The sequence below is a fragment of the Corythoichthys intestinalis genome, chromosome 4 (genome assembly GCF_030265065.1).
Source record: "Corythoichthys intestinalis isolate RoL2023-P3 chromosome 4, ASM3026506v1, whole genome shotgun sequence".
NCBI lineage: Eukaryota > Metazoa > Chordata > Actinopteri > Syngnathiformes > Syngnathidae > Corythoichthys > Corythoichthys intestinalis.
In genome coordinates, this window is record NC_080398.1 from 45,536,096 (window position 1) to 45,555,882 (window position 19,787).

Genomic DNA, 19,787 nt, shown 5'->3' on the forward strand with positions numbered 1-19,787 from the left:
AAAGTGATTAACTTTTTTTGAATGAAAGTAGTTCCACACCTCAGTTCTTGTGCAGAGCACACCACAGTAAGACAGAGGATATTGCCAAAACAATGGGGACATGGTACATGTTTGCACATATTTGTCACCAGTCACATCTGAACAGTAAGGAGCCCGATTTCCCACTGAAGGTGCAGCTTGGCAGTAAAGATTTACTACTGTTTGCAACACAAAGCTTTGGCATCAGTTAAAGTAAGGAGATCAGGAGCACCCAAAAAAAAAAAGTTCAAAATGAACTACGACCACCGGACTCCCTCTACTGGCTCACTTGGAACCTACAGGCAACCATAAATTTACATTTACTTCATTTAAGTAATCAGCCCTAAGAGAAAAAAATTAGAAACAGAGCCCTGAGGATCAATGCTAATAAATCCCTAGAATATACCTACTAAATTTCATTCTGATCCTTCCAGAAATAATGGATGAGTAGCAGGTTTAATTCCGCAATTAATCAATCAATCTAATTAATCAGACCTAAGACCCCTTCCCAAAAAAACAAGAAAAAAAAAAAAAGAAACCAACATTTGGGCTCTAAGTATCGCTGAGTACCGTATTTTTCGGACTACAAGACGCACCTGAGTATAAGTCGCATTTTGGGGGATATTTACTTGATAAAATCCAACACATAGAACAGATCTGTCATCTTGAAAGGCAATTTAATATAAAAATACAATAGGGAACAACATGCTTAATAAGTGTACAGTGCATGAACAATGAAATGCGAATATACTGTCCTCACCAGGACGCTACGGCTCGGTCCTGGCTATACAGCGAGCTAAACTCCCAAATGATGATGCTTGACGTCCGTATAATTTGCAAAATCAATTTCGTCCTCGATACCAAACAGGGTCGCATCAATGTAAATAAATGATAATTAGGTGCTGTTACAGCAATGACACAAACGGTTAGCATGCGTTCGCTAGCATTAGCACATCGTTCAAACAACCACACAACTGGCTTTAACTGTCCGATCACGAGTGAAAAACACACAACAACAACAGAAAAGATGATACACACAGGTGTTGCCTGTGTAGAGATATTTTACAAGCATAAACAATGAACGTAGGTTTCTCACTAACTCGCCCACTCACTCAAGCTGCGTAGCTGTCCGTCTTCTTCTGGCGTGTGAGCGGTCTTCTTCACGTAAATAAGTGCGAGTGCGCCCTCACGTGGGTGTGAAAGCGCCACAAACTAAAAGCATGCATTTTAATATAAAAAAGTCAACTATACAATTGAACACACATTGCCAAAGGCAGAACGCCAACGTGGCCATAGCTATTAAGAGTTATTCAGATAACTATAGCATAAAGAACATGCTAACAAGTTTACCAAACCATCAGTGTCACTCCAAAACACCAAAATAACATGTGAAATGATATCATAATGTGTTAATAATTTCACACATAATCCGCTCCTGAGTATAAGTCGCACCCCCAGCCAAACTATGAAAAAAACTGCGACTTATGGTCCGAAAAATACGGTATACCTGGAATGTGCGTGCCAAATTTCATTCTGATCCAGCTATGAAAAACAGAAGAGTAGAATTTTTTATTCTGCGACTAATTAATTTAATAACGCTGAAACAGAAATCCAGCTCCGAGATAAATTCATATACAGGACTTGCCTAACTGCAGACCTTCAGCTTTAATTGTTTTATCTATCCAAATAAGGTGAAAGGTGTAGGAATTCCAACAACTCGTATAAATGCCTTCCAGTTATTCATTGACAAAGATATGGGACACAAAAAAATCATTTTGATATTAGTGGCAAATACTTTGCAGTCCATTTTTCCATAATATAAGACTAATAGTACAGTATATAAAATAATATTATACATAGCGACTAAGCTGTTGAAAAATGGTGTTGCACTTATAAATGAATGTTCCATTGGACAGGACAGTGTGTGTTCATCAACAAATAAGCTATTTATGGGCCACAGAGACATTGCACTGCTTCAACAATAACATTTAATTGGCACATTTCATGAATTACCTTCTTAGCATTGGTCAGATGTAATCTGGCTGCCTCCTTCAGCGATGACCTCTCCTCGTCCTCCTCATCCGTGAGTGCTTTCCCCTCTCTTTCCTGCTGCTCTTTGGCTCTTTCCAACTGCAAGTAACAAACCCAGCCGGAGAGATACCATACCTGGGGGAAAGACAAGGGGCATAATTTATCATTTATTTTAGAAAACAGGAAGCTCTAAATAACATTCTATAATAAACATCTCCCGTGCATTTATGTGAAGTCATGCATACACACAACCTAAAAACAATTGTATCATTTTCAAATTGCCACTGGCAAAATTCAATCTTTAGTTTGAAACAATTATTAACTATTCCCAATATAGATCATATTCTTTGCACATTGGCATTGTATTTTTATTTCAGGCTGTATTTAGAAGCTGATAAAGGCATGAAACCAATGTTTAAAAAAAAAAAAAAAATCTGCATCATTCTGAAATGATTAATGAAAAAAAAATTCATGCCCCTGTGGGTGAACAAGCATAGCTGACAACTCTGAACAGAACTTTTTGCACCAGATCCTAGGATAACACAGCACAAGATGGTTGGCCCCCATATTGTAAATCAGGGGTACCCCACTGGCAGAATGATGTCTGGCCCTAGGAACATTCTTGTTACTTAATAAAGGTAAATATATTTTTTTCCCCACCCGAAAGAGATTTTTCAATAGGCACGCATAAGGGCAGCTATTGTATGTCTTTCAAGCGTCTGCACAGATGGGCAGATCTCTGCGTGGTCACAACTGTTGTACTTTGGTTTTCGTGACTGCATTATGGTGTTGTCTAAAATCATTAAAGTGGATTCTGAAAACCATGTCCTCGTATGAGTGGACAGAGGCTTATCCTTTAATTTTAACTGCAATGGGTTCTACAAGGCCAGCGTGTTTTATGTGGAGTCTGTGCACTTTTTTAAAAGCCAACATTAAGCGACATTACGTACCAAGGCACAAAACTTTTGCTAAAATTACTCATCCTGCCTTTCCTGGGGAGAATCATTGAAAGGTTTTTTTTTTTTTTTTTTTTTTTTTTTTAAACATATTCATGTTTTTATGAAGCAAAGCAATCTTTCATCTCAGTCCAAATTTCGGCCACATCGCAGCAGTGAGACTGTGCTTATCAAAGTCTTAAATGATATTCATTGGAATAGTGACACAGGAACATCATCCGTTCTGGTATCACTGGATCTCAGTGCCGTTTTTGGTACGGTTGATCATAGCATACTACTCGGCAAACTAGAACAGTGAGTCTTTACTTCTAAATGTTATTTACCAGAAAGGGTTCCTTTGTCTTAATCGGAAACCATAAGCCCAAATAAACCAAAATTTCATATAAGTTCCTCAAGGGTCCGTTCTTGCACAACTTCTATTCAACACCTACTGCAAATGCTTCCTCCATATTAGATTATGTACTAGTACTTTAAATTTAAATATCTCCTCTAATACCTAAGCGGATGACACACAACTCTACATTTCACTGTTCCCAACGGACTAGTCTCTTACTCTGAGTAAATCCATTTATTCATCAAATCAGTGCCTGAATGTGCCAGAATTTTCTCCAGCTGAATGCAAGAAAGACAGAAGTGATCATTTTTGACCACAAAAAGGTTAAAGATCAACGCTCACCTTGGCTGAATGTCATTGGCGGCTATAAATCAAGTCAGAAATCTTGGTGTAATTACTAAACCCAGAACTGAACTTAAACAGCCATCAACAGCTTATTGCTACATCTCCGAATAACTGCCTTTGAAAAATTGAATTTGAGAAATTGAAAGAATTAAGGAGCTTCTGCCTAAACAAGAAATGGACACACAAATATAAGGAAAACGGACCATTTTACACCAGTCATTAAATTACTAGACTGATCTCCAGTGAGTCAAAAAGATAATCAAATCTTATTACTGGTCTTCAAAACACTTAACGGCCTTGGACCATTGTCATCAGGAACTGTTTTTTTTCTGTGTGTTTCAAGAACAAGAACCAAGCAGGCTGAGATAGCATTCGGTTATTATGCTCCTCAACTGTGGAACAAATTCTGATCTGTGGTGTGCTCAAATGGTAATTGCCTTTAATTCAGGGCTAAAAGCACTACTGTTTACTATAGCGTATGATTTGAAATTTGAACATTTACGCTAAATGAATGACTACTGTAGTTGAATAATTTTCAGCAAAATCCTGTTGAAATAATAAGATTATAGTATTGCTAATTCATCCATATTGTTTTGACGGGGGGAAAAATGTTATTAATAAAAAATGTCGAGACCCCTCTGGTTGCAGATACTACCCGCACAGTACTTTTTACAAGTAATTAAAATGCTTGTGAATGGGTGTAATTACTCCCACTTTAAAAACACATACCGTACTCATCCCTAGTCCAAGCTACTGTATTTTCATAGTTAATCTGTGAAATGACCAGCTGCCTTTTATTAACTTACTAAGTGTATTCAGAGTATTAAGTCTTAAGTGTTGCTTTTCCAAAAAATTCATTTTGCTTTCACAGTGGGGCACCAGGCTGTCTACCATCATTTTAATGATGTGTGGAAGTGTGGCAATTCTGGAATTGCAATAGGCTGGTGTAATAATTGAATGTTGCAATGGTAGTATAATACAAAAGTTACAACTCAGTACCAATTTGTTCAAAGTCTTGTCAACTTTAGAGGAATGAAACACTTGATTTGAAATGGGTCACCTGAAACCAAAGCCATTAATTGTCAAATATGACTGGTTAAAGATTTGTGGGGGAAAAATATGACTAAAACTAATTAGGCATGATTTGCGCAAAGTCTATATTCAATTAGGCTAGGGTGCACTTAATGGTATCTCTCTGGCTTTACTGTACTTAAATGGTGAGCAACAATTGATGAAGAGCAATTAGTGAACACATATCATGTGCAAGGTCCCTTTGACAAGCTCAGGCTATTGCCTGCAATGTACCAGTTGCTCTACAGCAATCAGCTGTCTTATCTATTCTGCCCACTCGTAGTATAGTATAGTTACTAATCGTTTTTTCTGCCTACATTTAGGTAGATAAAACTAAATTATTTATCAAATATGAAATTTTTTTCTTTGCACTATGCCTTGAGACATATCTAGTCATTGAACAAGTAAATAAGTTTGCCTATTAGTGAACATACTTTGTCTAATTCTGATACACTACACAGGATGCTCTGGCTTATTAGCTATCGAAGTCATCACCACCTACTCATTTACCCTTCTGGCACACTGATTTTTAGATGGCAATACTAAGATAGATGTTCTCTATACATTTCAGGTTGTAATTTGATACATTTAGAGAAATATTAATAATTGTAATACGATTTGTATTGTACTGTTAAAACAGTTTCCTGCTAAAATATACCATTCACCGTTATTTTAGCTTCAAATGTGTCCAGGGTATAAATAACTTGAGGCCTGAATACATGTGAAGGTTACCATATCGTACCATGCCAAACCAAAACATACCATACAATAATGATTAGTATAAACATTAATATACCAACCAAACATTCGGTGTACCACTTATTTACCACTTATTTATTATTTTATTATTTATTTATTACCGGGGCTATTCCAGCAAATTTTAAAGCTGTAATGTTAAGTAATTTCATAACATGCCAAATAGGGTCACAATTACAGTAATTAAACATTGTCCAACATATAAAGCATGAAAAAATAATTTATATGTTCTATATTTGACAAAATAATCGCGTTTCCGAAGTTCGAGCCTGAAAGGGGACAAACGTCACACCAAGAACAGCGATGGCAGTGCTCCATACGGCCGCCATACAAAGCCCTTCAAACAATGATTCAAACAGCGATATAAGCGATAGATCGAGCGCAAGGGAGGAGATCCAAGTTTTTGAAGAGTTGAAGGAAGAAGGAGGTTGGAATTTTATGTTCGACCTAACATGTATTAGCCAGACGCTAATCAGGATGCAAACAATGTGCCTACACTACCTGACATGGAATGGAGACAAGACCCATCGAGATTACAAGACTGGTAAGATATAGGCTGTTATTATTTTCATGATTTGAAGACTCAGGCATTTGCACATAATTTTATATTTTTGTCTATCTGATGACATTGTTTAAAAAAATAATAATCAGACTGCATGTTCATTTTGGCAGATCCGGCAGCGCTCATGCATATAAAATGATAATATAAAAACGTTGGGGGGGGGGGGGGGGAGATGAGTCGTTGATGGCTTTCTCCACTTTATTGTGGCAACAATAAGAAAACAAAATAATGGCGGACTGCCGCCACATTCGACCGCCAAGTTTTGCTTCTCGCTCATCTCCGCCTCGCCTCGTACTACCAGCTACTACTACTTCCAGTCCTAGCGTCTCTTAAACGGATCATGCATAGTGTCTTGTTATGAGCATTTTGTTGACAAAGGTATCGAACACACGACGTGCTTACTTCTTTATTAACACATGGAGCTAACAGTAGCTGGGGCTGTCGGCAGTAAGTGGCGTCTAATGGCGTGAGGAAATGTAGTTTTTTCACACAAGCGAACGGATTACAAAGCACCACTTCAGTGTTGTCCCGAGACTACATTTCCCATGATTCACTGCGTGACTTGAGCCGCTCGCTGATTCGCTGCGAGATTGACTCAATGACAACACGCTCGCTGTCACCTGTCAGCGGCTCTCGCGAAACAAAAACTAGAAGGCTATCAAGCAATCACCGTGAAAGAAACGCCGCTACAAATGCAATGCAATGCTTGAAGCATGAAGGTGGAAAGACATAATACAAATACAAATAAATGTGCACAAACTCACCGGCGGTGTAAACCTGCCGCTGTCAACGCTGTGGGAGGTCGCATTTCACAGCATTCTGCCGCGGTCCTCCTCGCCAGCTGTTTGCTCGCCATTCACGCTCGTCTGCATTTGATCGCTAGTCTGATACACTCCCGCTTTTTTGGTGAAGTCTTTTGTGTTTATTCGTTATTGGATCGTTTTTGTTCACCACTGTAAATAATAGCACTGAAGCAAGAAGGGGTAAGTCGCCATTTCTGTTCAACCCATTTTCTCCTGTTTTGTTTAGCGTAAGAAGCTAGGTTAATGGCTGTCTTTTCTTTGTTCTTTTTCAGGATCAGGGTTTAGTTAGCGGGTGGGGTTCAAGTGTAGATTCCTTTTGTTTGTTGTTTTGGCCTGGGCTTACCCTGAAGTCGCGCTTCATCCACATTTTGTACATATTCATTGCGAGTTTGATTGTTGTGTAAATAAATTTGTGCCACTTGTGAAATTGTGTGGCTCGTTTTATGTTACGCCCTTCGCGAGCCGTCCTTGGGACGTAACACTAGCGAACACAACAACAACTATGCCACGACTATTGCCACGAGTTGGCTTTCGGCTAACGTCGCTAGCTTCTACTGTACATTCCACAACAGTTGGCAGCTCTGCTTTGACAAAGTCATCAGTCATCTATCCAAAAATCACACTTACTTTTTGGCAAATACTTGATCATAAGCAGACCGGTTAAGGAAGCAGGCGTCTTCGAAGTGTTTGCAGCAGAGAACACTACTCGATGATGGCGTGAAATTCATTCGCTTCGTGCGAACGAAAGATGTCCATTTACGTGCCCTGCTATCCTTTGGCCACTCATACAACTTTTCGTTTGAGTGAGAACAAAACATCGCCACACACCGCCGTGGCATCTTACCGAGAAGCAATGCAACAAACAATACTGTTCTATGGCTGACTTCCCTCGCACTTAAGATTTCCGAAGATTGCCGAAGAAAAGCATTTTCGTTGTCAAGGGCGTTGCTATGGGTTAAACTAAGAATCTGGAAGGGTTGCGTTAAAAAAATAATGAAAATATGCTTATAATTGTTTAGCCATTGATATTATTCAAAAACATGGTTGGCCAACCTTAGTTCACATTTCCCCTTTAAGCAAGATGCAGGGTACAGCCTGAATTTGTCACCAGCCAATCGATGGACACATACTGTATACAAACAAGCATTCACACCTACAGAAAATTTAAAGGCAGCAATGACCCTACCTAGCGTTTTTTAGAGTATGGGATGAAACCAGAGTAGCTAGAGAATACTCAAGTAAGCACAGGGATAAAATGCAAATTACACACAGAAAGGCCACAGTTTGAATTGGAACCCAATACCCAAACTCCTGCCTATTACAATGGGTTTTTTTTCGGATGGATGTAAGGAAGGAAGAAAAGAAAGAAAGAATAACTGTCACTTTGTACAAGTCCAAAATACTAGTGCACCTGTGTTGCGCTCAAAAAGAAATCTGAGCAAAATCGAACTGATGTCTACAAAGCCAATGTACATTGGTACCTCGACATACGATCGCTTCGACACAATCTGTTCTACATCCGACGCAAAATTTGACTCACCATTTGTTTCTACATCCGACAACATGCTCGAAATACGCCGATTTATGACAGTGCCGCAGTTTCTGTTAGGTTTTGTGTTGGTTACCTCCTAGTGTCACTGTGATTGCCAATTGATTTCACCTGTAGTGCCTGCTCCTGGTGTATCCTCCAACTGCATCCTCCTGTGTCACCCACCTGTTCCTCATTGTCTCGTTACCCAGTGTCTGTGTGTATTTAAGATTCCAGTTTCTGTTTACTTGTTGCATCGTTGTCAATGTCTATGCCAGTGTGGTTGATATTAGGGATGGAACGATACAGTAAAGTCATGGTTCGGTACGATTTTCAAACGAGGGACAGGGTTTTCGATTCGATTCAATACATTTAATGCTCTGAAACAAAAAACACAAATATTTTTGTTTTTTTTTAAATTCTGCTAACAAGTAAAAATACCAATGCCATCATGAAAACATGCTTTTTAGTTCAAAGAATATTCATGTGCTTACTTCTTACTGATCTGAAGAAATTTTGTATAAAAGTGGTGAGAACAATCTTTACTGTTTGTAAAGTGAGGCGGGGCACACTGTTGTTTGCTACTGCTCTCTTAGCAGGTATGTTTACCACATGAGCAAAACATCCTATTAGTGGTCTGAATCCATCTGTGTTACGTACTGAATTAACAGTATTTGCAGCATTATCTGTAGTCACTGGTATGGATTAATTTGGCCTACTGAACTTCCATTAAGTCATGGCGGTTTTTAATTCATCGATGTGGACTTCGCGTCCCATGATCGCTCTGGGCTCACGCAGCCAATGGCATGTTGGGGGGAGAGGGGGGGTTTAACGTAGCATATCTAGGTTGCTATTTGATGATATCTATTGTCTACGCACGAGTGTTGTCAGGCATTAAAAAAGATAAAAAAACGCCAAAGAAGTCACGTCTGCTCATTACTGCACAACACCAGTATTTGACAATCGACTTTCAAAAACAGGACAAGTGTGAAGTACAGCGCTCTTAATTTGCCGCTCATTGTTCATCATGCAACCGTGAGATAGCTCTCAATGTCATCCCGGGGTGTCCAGCTGTCTATTGTCAAAGCGAGGTTGTTCGTAGCAGCCAAGTTGGCAACAATATATTGGCGGACTCTGTTGTACATATCCGTAAAGACAGTCTTTGTTAAATATGTACGAGTGTGGATAGCATATCAGCTCACCCATAATGCTGCCAAACAGTGGATCTGTACGACATTGAAGCACACACACAAAAATCTGCCACATTCGAACCCAGTTTGTTACATTATTACAGGTATTTATTATTACTATAATTATTCCGATTTTTATTAATAATTTATTTGTTTTGCTCTGTGTTACTGTTACTGATTTAGTGTAGGTTTTCGTGCTGTGGAGCGAATTAATGGAATTATAATGTATTCTTATGGGAAAATCCTGCTCGACATACGACCATTTCGACTTACAAACAAGGTCCTGGAACTTTGTATGTAGAGGTACCATTGTATTTCAAAGGTTCTCACTTTTGGAAACGTTAAAATGCCACTTCAATAATAGGATTCTTGTATTTCCATATGGATAAATCAGAATTTTCCAATGCCCATAAAAATGAAAAGGTTGGAGGGATACTTTAAATTTTGTTACACTGAAGCAATAGCTGGGACATTGCCAAATAGTGGTGAATAATACTGTGAGAGTTCGTGTATCACGACATTATCTTTCCTATTGTGAATAGGATTTTATCCGGAGTGACTGTGATTACCACGACTCAGCCACAGCAAGGCCTGCAGTGACTATGTGGCAGATGCAAACAGTTTTATCTTCTTAAAGAACTAAACAAAACATGCGTGAATTCCACTGAAGCCCTGCAGAAATTGGACCGATGGACTGATAATATTGGGACAGACCGCAGACAGCAGCGTAAAAGCAGCAGGTTCTTGAGCGAAATTTCATGTAAATAAAAGAGGCAGTATAGCCTTTTGAACATAACCAATGTCAACTCTCTATGAACTTGGAAGTGTGCTTGAGACTCACGCTAGGCCACACAACACCTACTTTTCTTTGCTCATTACAACGCAAATATTGGCTTTATTCATTGAAGGGCAAAAGCAGATGTGTAGGGCCCCTCAACCGCTTTGCTAACAAACACATCAGGATGTGCTGTGCTGAATTCAGAACTGCTGCTAAATATGCTTAGTGGGAAGCTACCCCCTGCAGCCACACTCACCAGAACATCAGCAGTGCTGGATAAATAGAGTTCGCACTGCTCTCATGATTACAGCAGCAGCAGGATTTCATTTCCAATCAAGGAAACATTTCCTGAGAAAGACCCCCAAAGAAATACTAGTGCTGTAAAATGGAATCTTTAAAGTGCCTGTGACACGAAAAAGCATGTTTATTTCATAATACACGCAGTATTTTATGCTCCTGAATGATATGGACCGCTTGGATGTGTGTGGAGGCGATCGCTATATTTATTTAGTTTTTTGAATCCCGCGCCAGGAAAATGAGTGACTTCCGGCTTCGGTCTTGCATTGAGGAGGAGGGCGCTGTGACGTGTACGGTAGAAGACGTCCTCTTCACTATACAGCGTACTGTTGTGTATGGGGACGAATGATTCAGCTGATTTTGCGGATTAATACGTTTATTTTTCGCATCACGCCAGCCAAACGGCTGCAGAAAAATCATTCTGTATGAGGGAGAGGCGTATGCGCCTTTTTGGAGTTTCAAAAGGTTCCCATTCACCGTGGATATTTACTGTGGGACCATTGGACTTACGAGGAAGTGAGTAAACATCTTGTTTTGTATTATGTCAAATACGAATACAGCGATTACAAAGTAAACACTACAAACTTCCTTTAAATGAAGGACTACTTACGTTTGATCATTGATAGGCATGTAAAAAGCTGTCCTAATGGTCATTAGCAGCAGCCCGTTAGCTGCACAACAACTCCAGCCACCCTCCTCCGGGGAACGAACTGTAAATTGCTCTCCGCTGGGCGGTTTGCCGATCCGCGACGACAATAGACAACCGGGTCGTCATGTCAAATAATCCAGGATAGTTATGTGTGATTTTCTGCTTTGAAGACTTTGAAACATCACTCGGTTCGGGTTAGCATGTCGGCTAGCTGTCACGCCTTCTGGTTTGTTTACATTCTCCGAAGCCGGGGAAGGGAAATGACATATGTCCGATTTAGGTGTCATAAAATATAGTTCGGGAGGTGCGACAGTAAAGGTGAAGTCGACAGTTTTGACCATTATGGAGTAATTTTGCCATGTCGTCCTGAATAAATGCATTTTTATTATTTCATATTCCATTCAGCACAAGACTGTTATTTGTCATGACCATGCCATTTATTTAGCAATTGGGGAAAATACTTGGATAAAACGAATATCCTGTAAAAATATTGAAGTAAAGAGACAGAAACAATGACATTTTGCCGCTCTCTTCGTCGTGTTTTCCTCATTGTGAATAGTTCCCCCTCGACGGGCTGACTGGTCCTTCTCAAGCCATTTATATAGCTATTGGGGAAAAATACTTGGATAAAAAGAATATCCTGTAAAAATATTGAAGAAAAGAGACAGAAACAATGACATTTTGCTGCTCTCTTCGTCGCATTTTCCTCATTGTGAATAGTTCCCCCTCGACGGGCTGACTGGTCCTTCTCAAGCCATTTATATAGCTATTGGGGAAAAATACTTGGATAAAAAGAATATCCTGTAAAAATATTGAAGTAAAGAGACAGAAACAATGACATTTTGCTGCTCTCTTCGTCGCGTTTTCCTCGTTCTGAATAGTTCTCCCTCGACGGGCTGACTGGTCCTTCTCAAGCCATTTATATAGCTATTGGGGAAAAATACTTGGATAAAAAGAATATCCTGTAAAAATATTGGAGTAGAGAGACTGAAACAATGACATTTGGCGGCTTTCTTCGTCGCGTTTTCCTCGTTCTGAATAATTCCCCCTCAATGGGCTGAATAGTAAAATCGATGAGACCAGTCTACCGCTGACGTCATCCACCTGTTGGGGACGCTAAAGCCCTATAATGGTAGGCGTGGCTAACTGGCACATTAAAAGGCTAATTTCTCGTCATCTGTGCTTTGCTAAATTGTTGTATATAGTCGAATCGTCTCAAAATATGATTCTAATTCACATAATAATGCCATTTAAGACTTTTTTTCTCGTGTCGTATGCTCTTTAAAGTCAAACATAGTCCACTTCTAAAACCTGACTATACTGTTGATTTGTTAGAATTTATAGACTCTCACATAGCTGACATCTCAAAAACTATTCCACAATCACGGACTTTTAATGTGTATTTTCCCATCAAACTTTAGTCTGATATTCAAGGCGCTATAATTTTGAGCATCGTTGGTATATTCATTAGTAGGGGTGTGACAAAAGATCGAAATGGTGATACATCATGATACTTTCTATTCCAAAAGGTTATCAATATGCTTCTGCCAAGAATCGATCTATAATTTTAAAAAAGTGTCACTGTTATATATACTGTATATATATATATATATATATATATATATATATATATATATATATATATATACAGTAGAGCTGAAATGAAATGAATACTCGAGCAACTCGAGTAACTCGAAAACTGATCCGAGTAATTTTATTCACCTCGAGGAATCGTGTAATTTTGCTCTAAGCATCACGTTTTGCCCAGACTACTTTTTAATGCAGGACAACGCGCTGATGTCACGTGCGTAGAGCAAGAAGCAATTTAAAAAAAAATACCCTACTGCAGCCGACAGCCGCTACAAACTACGCCAACGTTGCAAAAAACTAGCCCGCATGATGCCACGCAGAGCATGCTACAGTGGTAGCAGGTAGCGTTTGAATCGTCTCATAGATATCACGTGTAAGTTGAACTAGATGCGAAATGACAGAGTCAGCGGCGTGAGTAAACAGCCGCCATCTTAAAGCAGTAGACCTCTCAGCGCTAGTAAATATGATTAACATTAGTCACTCGCTCACGTAACGTTACCCTGCGGAGGGCTAGGTTTCTATTCATTTTGACCACTGTCGATGCGTGCCTAATGTGTTTTACATACAGGCTTTATTTAATCTGTGAAAACATAGCGCTGTAGAGTGATGAGGGTGTAAAATAAAAACTAAATAATGCTAACTAAAGGTGTAACGGTACATGTATTTGTATTGAACCATTTCGGTACGTGGTGCTCGGTTCGGAATGGAGGCGTACCGAACGAGTTTCTGACGTAATGTAACCCTTACTTTTCGAGGCTGTGAGTCGATCGGGTTACAGTTTCTTTGTGTAGATTATATTTACTCCGTCTTCTCGACTATAATGAGGACCAACACGGTAGGACAGTAAAACACAGAAACGTCAACGGCGCGACAACGTGGCCGCCGCTAGAACGCAGTGAAACACGGGCGTTAAAGTCAATCAGCCAGTGCACACCAGTCGCAGTACGGCCGCGTGTTCAACACGACACACGCGAAAAGAACGGCAGTTTATTATTTGACGCAAGAGGCGAACGTCCTGCGTCAATACTACTCGATTTTCAAACTAATATGCAATCATAACCCACGTTTTGAGTCCATCAGATCTCTTGAGTGGTAGATCGGGGCACAGTTGACTTGTCTTTGTTGATTTACTGCTGTCTTCTCTGCATTAATAATTAGTGGTGCACGATAATACATTTTTCAACCGATATCGATAACCGATAATTTCCTGGCCCTTCCACCCGATAACCGATAATGTCACGCCGATAAATCTATTCTAATATGTATGTAAAATTTTAAAGTACACAAAGATCAAATGTCACTGTGCAAAAATGTAATTTAGCGCTATTTTTTTCCACATCAAAATTGAACAAGTAGTAAATTCCAACATCTAAACAATGGCAATGACATTGTGTAATGGTAAGCTTTTGGCAACAATTACTTAGAGAGTAAACACCCAAGTTGCATAAAAATGCCTTTAAAAGTAAGCCATTCCTAACATATATCACATTATTTCTCTGCAAAAAATACCTCCGTAAAACTAGCAGAATTGGACAAAACTGTTGATTGCGCACATTTGGAGGCTAAATCAAAGTATATAATTGTCGGATTGCATTATCGGTTGAATTTCGTTTTATCTGGATTATCTGTGTGACGTCATAATTGCCATTATCGGCCGATAATTATCGGTGACCGATATTATCGTGCATCTCTAATAATAATAACCAACATGGCCCCGTGTTCAATACAGAACCCTCCTACCACAACAAAACAAGTAGGAACTAATATTCACATAGGAACTAAAGTTATACAACATAAAATGTTAAGGGTGTAACAGTACATGTATTTGTATTGAACCGTTTCGGTTCGTGGTGCTCGGTTCGGAACGGAGGCGTACCGAACGAGTTTCTGACGTAATGTAACCCTTACCTTTCGAGGATGTGAGTCGATCGGGTTACAGTTTCTTTGTGTAGATTATATTTACTCCGTCTTCTCTACTATAATGAGGACCGACACGGTAGGACAGTATAACCCTGAAACGTCAACGGCGCGACAACGTGGCCGCCACGAGAACGCAGTGAAACACGGGCGTTAAAATCAATCAGCCAATGCACTCCAGTCACAGTGCGGCCGCTTGTTAGATGCGTCCTATAATCGGCTCAACACGACGCACGCGAAAAGAACAGCAGAGTTTATTATTTGATGCGAGACGAGGCCCTCCTGAGTCAATACTACTACCGGGAGCTAGGATTGGGCAGACCGGAAGTCACTCGTGTAAAAATATGATGGATCTGGTCGATTTTCAAACTAATATGCAATCGTAACCCTCTTTTTGAGTCCATCAGATCTCTTGAGTGGTAGATCGGGGCACAGTTGACTTGTCTTTGTTGATTTACTGCTGACTTCTCTGCTATAATAATAACCAACACGGACCCGTGTTCAATACAAAATTAACCTACCACAACAAAACAAGTAGGAACTAATATTCACATAGGAACTAAAGTTATACAACATAAAATATACAATATTAATGAATACTACATCACATTTGTAAAATATAAACACATAATAAAATAAATAATAGCCCATTTGAATAAAATAAATTGAAATGAGCTAAAACACCTGTAATTAAAGAATATGAATAATACACAGATCCTGCTTACACAATCATATTTATTAATTTCTGTGTGGCGCTTTAACTTGAGAAAATCCACCAATAAAGCTTTTGAAAACCGTTCATAAGAAAAAAAAATTCATTGAGGCATTTCATTTGTAAAATACACGTTAAAATCTTTGTCATGGGGATTGCTTTTCTCTTTAGCACAGGACTTTTTTTTCTTCTTTCTTTCAGAAAGCTGACCAATACACGGGTTCTGAAAGGCAAATTGTTGTTGGATTATCTTTAAATAACCGCTACTTTATGAGCAGAATTCTAGCTTTGTATAGGCCAATGTTCCTGTTGTTGAAAGCACAAAGGTGTGTAATAAACAACTAGCACATTTATATTTTGCATTTTGTTTTCTTACTTTACCGAAAATGAACCGAACCGTGACCTCAAAACCGAGGTACGTACCGAACTGAGATTTTTGTGTACCGTTACACCCCTATAAAATATACAATATAAATGAATACTAAATCACATTTGTAAAAATATAAACATATAATAAAATAAATAATAGCCCATTTAAATAAAATAAAATGAAATGAGCTAAAACACCTGTATTTAAATAATAAGAATAATACACAGATCCTGCTTACACAATTAAATTTGTTCATTTAAGTGTGGCGCTTTAACTTGAGAAAATCCACCAATAAAGCTTTTGAAAACCATTCATAGGAAAAAAAAAGATTAATTGAGGCATTTCGTTTGTAAAATACATGTTAAATCTTTGTCATTGGGATTGCTTTTCTCTTTAGCACAGGACTTCTTTTTTCTTCTTTCAGAAAGAAAGCTGACCAATACGCGGGGTCTGAAAGGCAAATTGTTGTTGGATTATCTTTAAATACCCGCTACTTTTTGAGCAGAATTCTAGCTTTTTATAGGCTAACGTTCCTATTGTTGAAAGCACAAAGGTGTGTAATAAACAACTAGCACATTTATATTTTGCATTTTGTTTTCTTACTGTACCGAAAATGAACCGAACCGTGACCTCAAAACCGATGTACTGTACATACCGAACCGTGATTTTTGTGTACCGTTACACCCCTAATGCTAACTGTAAATTTTAGCTTGGTAGTCATTGCTAGATAAAACACCAAGTAGCACTGATCCCTTATTTGCTCCAATACAGCAGGTATCATACTGAAACGTTGACAAAGAGTCACCCGCCTGGGTTGCAATTATTTAATTTTTGGGAACTTGTGGAACAACCAACACACGACTGCTATCTCCCGCAGCCAACGCACGCGCATCTGCCAGAATGACAACAACAACAGGAAGGCACATTTCTCGCTCTCCCACACCTCCCTCATCTCCGCACGCCACGCGGCGCATTCAAGAATGCATGCAAATATCCCCGCCATATTATAACCTGATATGGTACAATACATTTATTTTGAACACTGCAAAAACTCAAAATCCTATCAGGACTTACTTAACTTAAAACTTAACGAACTTGACACAAAGGGAAATTCAATTGAAACGTGGGAAAAACACCTAACTTTTAAGTGATGTGTGTTATCAGGTGTAATGGCATTTTTAGGTATCAAATATATATACAGTATATATATATATATATATATTATATATATATATATATATATACACAGTGGGGCAAATAAGTATTTAGTCAACCACTAATTGTGCAAGTTCTCTTCAATTGTCAACATGGGTAAACCTCAACCATGAGAGAAAGATTGTGGAAAAAAAACAGAAAATCACATTGTTTAATTTTTGAAGAATTTATTTGAAATCATCGTGGAAAACAAGTTATTGGTCAATACCAAAAGTTCATCTCAATACTTTGTCATGTACCCTTTGTTGGCAATAACGGAGGCCAAACATTTTCTGTAACTCTTCACAAGCTTTTCAAACACTGTTGCTGGTACTTTGGCCCATTCCTCCATGCAGATCTCCTCTAGGGCAGTGATGTTTTGGGGCTGTCGTTGGGCAACACGGACTTTCAACTCCCTCCCGAGGATTTTCTATGGGGTTGAGATCTGGAGACTGGCTAGGCTACTCCAGGACCTTGAAATGCTCCTTACGAAGCCACTCCTTAGTTGCCCTGGCTGTGTGTTTGGGATCATTGCCATGCTGTAAGACCCAGTCACGTCTCATCTTCAATGCCCTTGCTGATGGAAGGAGATTTTCACTCAAAATCTCTCCATACACTAACCCATTCATTCTTTCCTTTACACAGATCAGTCGTCCTGGTCCCTTTGCAGAAAAACAGCCCCAAAGTATGATGTTTCCACCCCCATGCTTCACAGTGGGTATGGTGTTCTTCGGATGCAATTCAGTATTCTTTCTCCTCCAAACACGAGAACCTGTGTGTCCACCAAAAAGTTCTATTTTGGTTTCATCTGACCATAACACATTCTTCCAGTCCTCCTCTGGATCATCCAAATTCTCTCGCGAACTGCAGACGGGCCTGGACGTGTACTTTCTTCAGCAGGGGACACGTCTGGCAGTGCAGGATTTGAGTCCCTGGCGGCGCATTGTGTTACTGATAGTGGCCCTTGCTACTGTGGTCCCAGCTCTCTGTAGGTCATTCACTAGGTCTTCCCGTGTGGTTCTGGGATTTTTGCTCACCGTTCTTGTTATCATTTTGACGCCACTGGGTGAGATCCTGCATGGAGCCCCAGATCGAGGGATATTATCAGTGGTCTTGTATGTCTTCCATTTTCTAATAATTGCTCCCACAGTTGATTTCTTTACACCAAGCGTTTTACCTATTGCAGATTCAGTCTTCCCAGCCTGGTGCAGGTCTACAATTTAGTCTCTGGTGTCCTTCGGCTTCTCTTTGGTCTTGGCCATAGTGAAGTTTGGAGTGTGACTGACTAATATTGTGGACAGGTGTCTTTTATACCGATAATGAGTTAAAACAGGTGCCATTAATACAGGTAACGAATGGAGCCTCATTAGACCTCATTAGAAGAAGTTAGACCTCTTTGACAGCCAGAAATCTTGCTTGTTTGAAGGAAACCAAACACTTATTGTCCACTCTAATTTGGAAATAAATTCTTTAAAAATCAAACAATGTGATTTTCTGTTTTTTTTTCCACATTCTGTCTCTCATGGTTGAGTTTTACCTTTGTTGACAGTTACAGGCGTCTCTCATCTTTTCTTTTTGTTTTGTTTTTAAACCTGTCCTGTTCAGCTGTTTGACACGGAGAATGGAAGTCTAAGTAATCTAAGTAGATTAGTAGTCTCTAATCTTTTCAAGTAGGAGAATTTACACAAATGGTGGTTGACTAAATACTTAGTTGCCCTACTGTATATGTTTTTATAAGATCTAAAAGTTTTTTGAGTGAAAGCAGTGAATTAGTCTTTTTTTTTATTCTAGTCACATCTGAGATGCATTTGTTGGCTGTTTTCAACAATGTACATCAAAAATAAGGACAATGATTGACTGAAAATGGTTCAATGTTAGACGAAATGACGTTTTCTCATGTATATGTATAATTGTTCTTTACCTCAAAAAATATATGTTTTATCAGATTAATCGATTAATCGATAGAATTTTCAGTCGATTATTCGATTATTTAAATACTCGATAGCTGTAGCCCTAATATACAATATATATAATGCCCAATTTTAAAGAATAATGGATGTTAACTCACTGGCTACAATTGACGCCTGATCATTCGCAGCCAGTCTTTCTGATTTTTGGGGAATTGATAGGTAACTTTCTGTTCATGTAAGGGCATTTATAGGTCACTTCTTGTTGAGTTTGAGTCACTGCCTATTCATTTGAAAAATTTAACTCATTGGTTGCCATTGACCGTCACAGACGTCCAATCCATTTGAAGTGGGAAGGATGGCAGCTAATGAACAAATGTTGCCACCCACCTTCAAATGACTATAGGGCACTCTATCTTGCCAGACACCTCCAAGACTATTTTTACTCACTTATAAAACACCCAAAGCCTGCTACAAACCTCCAACACCTCCCGGGGAAATTTCAACAAATTTTCCCTCAAATCAAGCACCACCAAACACCTCTACAACCTCCGAGGGGATATTAAACGGTACATTTCTCATTTTTTACCTGCTTTGACAGCTACAAACTCCCAACATCTCTAGGGAAATTTTAACTTGTTTTTTTTTTTTTTACCCGCAAATGAAGCATCATATCCCTGCTACATGCTCGTGAGTGGAGCACCAAGACATCGAGGAAGTGTGCCAAATTTCCCCAACGCATCACGGAGTGACTGAATAAGGACATGTGAAGTATACAA

The 19,787-nt window shown here is 39.1% G+C and overlaps 1 protein-coding gene across 1 annotated transcript in view; it reads right to left on the reverse strand.

The window, feature by feature from the left end:
* The window catches only part of si:dkey-12j5.1 (uncharacterized), an 89,553-nt gene that overhangs the window by 20,563 nt on the left and 49,203 nt on the right, over positions 1–19,787 (reverse strand). The window contains exon 10 of the mRNA XM_057834677.1: positions 2,032–2,184. Coding sequence (XP_057690660.1) covers positions 2,032–2,184 — 153 coding nt within the window. The remainder of the gene's footprint in view (positions 1–2,031; positions 2,185–19,787) is intronic.